The sequence below is a fragment of the Leptodactylus fuscus genome, chromosome 5 (assembly GCF_031893055.1).
Source record: "Leptodactylus fuscus isolate aLepFus1 chromosome 5, aLepFus1.hap2, whole genome shotgun sequence".
Classification (NCBI taxonomy): Eukaryota; Metazoa; Chordata; class Amphibia; order Anura; family Leptodactylidae; genus Leptodactylus; species Leptodactylus fuscus.
This window is the reverse complement of record NC_134269.1, coordinates 27,589,486-27,595,069: the sequence shown is the minus strand read 5'-3', so window position 1 is coordinate 27,595,069 and position 5,584 is coordinate 27,589,486. Positions and strand designations below refer to the sequence as shown.

General features: G+C 40.0%; 1 protein-coding gene across 1 annotated transcript; it reads left to right on the top strand.

Moving 5' to 3' along the window:
- Positions 1-2,582: 2,582 nt before the first annotated feature.
- Positions 2,583-3,515, top strand: LOC142202878 (olfactory receptor 5V1-like). The gene has a single exon (XM_075273230.1). The coding sequence runs from the start codon at positions 2,583-2,585 to the stop codon at positions 3,513-3,515; it is 933 nt and encodes a 310-aa protein (XP_075129331.1).
- Positions 3,516-5,584: the final 2,069 nt, after the last annotated feature.

Here is a 5,584-nt window from a genome sequence, read left to right as displayed (position 1 = left end):
ATTTCATCCATTTCTGGAATTTTACACGATTTACAGGATTTATTAGGGATATTTGCTTTGTTGGATATTTGCACATACATACAGGCAGCCGTGTGAGAACATGGAAGATAAGAGGAACCACAGCAAAGATGTGACTTGTTTCCCTCTAGGTTAGGTATTCTATTGGTTTTCCGCTCTGTAATTTTTTCATCTTCCTTGTGTCAATGGCGACGTAAGAGAATTCCTGCAAAGATTCTCTCGGCCCAATAGCAAAGACGGGACCAACCCGGGCCCTCTTTTTCCCTCTTTTTGGCAGGATACCCACATAGATCTGTAACTTTGTATCTTTCCATTCCACTATCTATTTAGGATTATTGGCTGCCTCCATATTGGTCATGTCCTTTTTCCATCTCTCGGAAGCCACGGGTTTTGGAAACATAGTGACAAAAACATAGCAAAGTAAAGGAGATTTCATTTACTCTCATCCATACATTCCAAAAAACCCAGCATGTTAATTTTATCTGCAAAAGCATTGAAAAAAGCATGTGTCCTGTTATTTTCTATGGCCCCATATACATGCCACTGTGTTTTCATGGGTCCATGTAGGGGTCTATGAGTCAGGGGCAAAGCTCAGGACAGATCCTATTCCTGTCTGTTGTGCTACCCAGACTCATTGCAGGAAATAAATAGACCCTTGAAGGGCACAGACATGTGACAAATATCATCCATGCACCATCCGTTCCTTTTTCCTGGCATGTAGCCTAAGGCCTGGTTCATATCTGCGTTCGGTATTACGTTCCCAAACGGAATACCAAACGTATTAAAAAGAAACCACACTTTTCTCTCTGCATGATTCGTGCGGACACCGCGCAGACAACACACGGACCCCATTATAGTCTATGGGGTCCATGTGTGGTTTCTTAGCTAACCACTTTTTAATGCATTCGGTATTACATTCAGGAGATCCCCAAGCGGACTCCCAGAACCGAATACCAAACGAAGATGTGAACCAGGCCTAAGGCTGTTTGTGCAGATAAAGCTGCTTCTTTTCCATTCCAATAACTTTTTCTAGGGGTAAGGCCAAGAAACCGAAGAATCTCCTGTTACACGTTAAACATTTAGTATAGCCTTCAACTGATTACATGTCCATTTGTGTAAAGTGTAATATATGAGGAACCGAACCTGCTGCTGTAAGTTTATGAGTCCATGTTGCTGTGGTTGCAACTGTGCCAAAACTGAGCCACGAGCTACGACCGTTTCAGTTGCCATCCCATCACCTGTGACTTTATTAGAATATAACACCAAGGGCACCTTATATCACCATTAGAGATGAGTGAGTAGTATACCTCACTCCCATAGGAATGCGTGTAAGCGGACGAACACCAAGGGGTTAAGCGCATCGAATATTCACTGCGCTTAACCCCTTGGTGTTCAGCCGCTTACAAGCATTCCTATGGGAACAAGGTATTCGATCGAATACTACTCGCTCATCTCTAATCGCAATCCAACCGGGCACCTACAGTAGGAAGTGCCCCTAGGAACCCTACACCATCACTTTAGTGCAACTCCCCATCTCTGTGTCGGCCTGTGTGACCTCCATTTTTGGTTTGCTTCTAACTTTGGTATCTACACATTGTTAAGCCTTAGTAGAGATGAGCGAGTAGTATTCGATCGAGTAGGTATTCTATAGAATACTACGGTATTCTAAATACTCATACTCGATTGAATACTACTCGCTATTCGAATGGAAATATTTGATGAAGAACCAGCATTGATTGGCCGAATGCTATACAGTCGGCCGATCAACGCTGGTTCTTCTCCTACCTTTACAAGTCTTCTCCGCGCAGCTTCCCCGCGGCGTCTTCCGGCTCTGAATTCACTCTGCCAGGCATCGGGCCTGGGCAGAGCCGACTGCGCATGCCCGCGCTACAAGAAAATGGCCGCTTTGACTGTAAGCAACTATTTGCTTGTAGTGCGGGCATGCGCAGTCGGCTCTGCCCAGGCCCGATGCCTGGCAGAGTGAATTCAGAGCCGGAAGACGCCGCGGGGACGCTGCACGGAGAAGACTTCTCGGAGAATACAGCCCGACCCTCACTCGTGGACTTGGTAAGTTCAATTTGATCGAATGTTGCCTACCCCTGAAACGAGCATTTCCCCCCATAGACTATAATAGGGTTCGATATTCAATTTGAGTAGTCAAATATTGAGGGTCTACTCGAAACGAATATCGAATATTGAGTATTTAACTACTCGCTCATCTCTAGCCTTGATCACTGCAACAATAATAAGAAAGTACTATAAATATTAACCTTTAACTACCGACTGATTTAACCTTTTATAACCTTTACATAATGTTCCTTAAAAATCATTTAAACTTTTCCTCTTAAAAGCTCATTGAATGTCATCCACTCAGTAGGATCAGCAATGAGCCAAGGAAAACGTTCCTGACAGACTGAAAAGAATTCTACTCCATGTCTATCCTGAGGCATGATGGGAGTAAAATACAGCTCTTCATTATATAACGTCATATCTAATGTCTCACTAAAAATTGTAACAATTCTGTGCTAAATTGGAACAAAAGATTTACATATCTCTCTACTAAAATGTATGGAAATATTATTAATGAAACATTTTATGGAGATTTTATCTTGCAAACCTTCTCCGGACCTCAGAGTTCTTCTATTGTTCTTATCCTGGGCATTTTCCTGATGTATCTCCTGTCTGTACTGGGAAACCTTATCATTATAGTGGTTGTATGTTCGGCTCCGCGGTTACATACTCCGATGTACTTCTTCTTGTGTAACTTGTCCATCCAGGACGTAGTTTATGTCTCCACCGTTCTTCCAAAGCTCCTGGTGATTCAGGTCACTCAAGAAACTCACATTTCCTTTCTGGAATGTTTCACACAGATGTTTGTATTTGTAGCTTGTGTGGATACAGAGTATTATCTGTTGGGTTTCATGGCTTTTGACCGATATGTTGCTATTTGTATCCCCTTGAGATATTCCATCATTATGAACAAGAGCGTGTGCAATACACTTGCCCTTATCTCCTGGACAGCTGGTTACTGGAACTCATTGCTATTTGCCTTCCTAATATCTCATTTATCATTTTGTGATCCCAAACGTATCAGCCATTTCTTCTGTGACATAAAGGCTTTAATAAGACTCTCCTGTGGTGATGTCACACACGTGAATATTGGGCTATTACTAGAGACTTGTGTAATGGGGGGTTTCGTATTTGCCATAATTTTGACTTCTTATGCTTATATTATCTCCACCATCCTGAAGCTCAAGACGTCGGCTACAAGAATGAAGGTCTTCTCCAGTTGCTCCTCCCATCTGACTGTTGTCTTCCTCTTCTGTGGGACTGTACTAACTGTTTATATGAGGCCGGACTCTAAAGACTCCACAGAACTAGACAAGATTCTCTCACTGTTATATGTGGCAGTGGTTCCAACCTTGAACCCTCTAGTCTATAGCTTGAGGAACAAAGAAGTCTTGAATGCTTTGAAGGTATCCAAGGTCATTCCCTGAAATATAAAATTTGTTACATGAAATGTAAAATGTTTTTTCAACTTTGTACTTAAACTTCCAGATTTGCTTCAAGAGATGTAAGAATGTCATTTTTGACTGTCTTCAAAGTCAACCTATATATATATATATATATATATATATATATATATATATATATATATATATATACCTTTTAATATAATGGATATCCTTAGGAATACATAATGTTTTAAATTATATAAATATTACAAGGTCTGTCTTGCATGGTGAACATTGTAAAAATCTTGAAAAGCCTCTTCATAACAGAATTGGTGCCTAAAAAATATTTAGTAAATTTTCTTGAAAGATTTATTGGGGCCACACGGTGGCTCAGTGGTTAGCACTACAGCGCTGGAGTCCTGGTGTTCAAATCCCGCCTAGGGCATAAAACCATCTGCAAGGAGTTTGTATGTTCTCCCCGTGTTTGCATGGATTTCCATCCCATATTCCAAAGACATACTGATAGGGAAAAATGTAGATTGTGAGCTCTATGTGGGGCTCACAATCTACATTTATAAAAAAAACAAAAAAAAAAAACAACATAGATTTATTAACCTTCTAATGATATATCTAAAAAGAATATTTTACGTTACAAATTCTTCAAAATTTGTGCCAAATTTCAGTTTTTTTCATAAATGAACGCAAAACATATAGGTCAAAATTTACCACTAAAATGTACAATGTCAAACCCAAAATTATTTTGAAATAGTATTCTACACTATGTTTTATAGATAGGTTCCTAGGAGCACTGACAGTGTCATACACTATGTTTTAGAGATAGGTTCCTAGGAGCCCTGACAGTGTTCTACACTGTTTTATAGATAGGTTCCTAGGATCCCTGACAGTGTCATACACTGTTTTATAGATAGGTTCCTAGGAGCCCTGACAGTATTCTACACTAAGTTTTATAGATAGGTTCCTAGGAGTCCTGACTGTGTTATATACTATGTTTTATAGATAGGTTCCTAGGAGCCCTGACAGTGTTCTATACTATGTTTTATAGATAGGTTCCTAGGAGTCCTGACAGTGTTCTACACTATGTTTTATAGATAAGTTCCTTGGAGCCCTGACAGTGTTCTACACTATGTTTTATAGATAGGTTCCTAGGAGTCCTGACAGTGTTCTACACTATTTTTTATAGATAAGTTCCTTGGAGCCCTGACAGTGTTCTACACTATGTTTTAGGTTCCTAGAGTGTCAATTTAATTTCTAGTTTGTATGAAAAATATTTGAACCAAAACTAATCATTGAACCAAACCAGTAGTGAAAGAACTCTTGAGAGGTTCCCTCATCCCTAGTCCAGACCAGAACTTGTATGATTACATTATCTCTGTGGGGCCTCACCTGTGTCCCAGAGCTGCTAATGTCAGAGAAGAGGCAGAAACATGTTGGGGAAGACTATCGCAATAATGCATATGAGAGGTGAAAAAAGATGAGTATGAATGTTTTTTGTATTTTTGCCCACTTTTCCTAGGCCTCCAATTCTTATACTTTGAGGTCTGTTTAAACTCCAGAGTACAATAATGAATCCTGGGATGCACAAAAATTTCAAGCTTATGAAAACCCCATTTTTAAAAAAAATTGTTTCTGCCTCTGGGAATAATCCCAATTTAACTCACAGCTGATTCAAGTGTGTCTGAAAATACTAGTGCATAGGACTGAGGGATCAGGTAAGAGAGTAGTCAGGGTATGGGCTGAGGTCAGGGAAGGATGAATTTGTTCATCAAGGTAATTCAAGCAGAGGTCAGGGCAGGTGACAATGTGATAATGTAACAGAGGTCAGGGATTACTTAGCACAGTATCACAGGTATTAGAAATAGAGGTCATGTAGCAGGTAACTAGGCAGAATACACCCATTAGCAGCATGGTAGAAAACAAGGAAACTTTTACTTAGACAACTTTCTGTGGGAGAAGTTCACTTAATGGGACTATCACCAGTTCCTAGCATAAAGATTGTGTCACCTGAATTAGACAGTAATTTCCCCTTGTGAATTATTACCTATGTTGCCAAGATATCAACTTGAAAATTAGCTATTTGGAACAACGAGGGT

Excerpts from the sequence above, each read along its gene's own strand:
- LOC142202878 (XM_075273230.1), top strand. The coding sequence starts at position 2,583 with ATGTATGGAAATATTATTAATGAAACATTTTATGGAGATTTTATCTTG.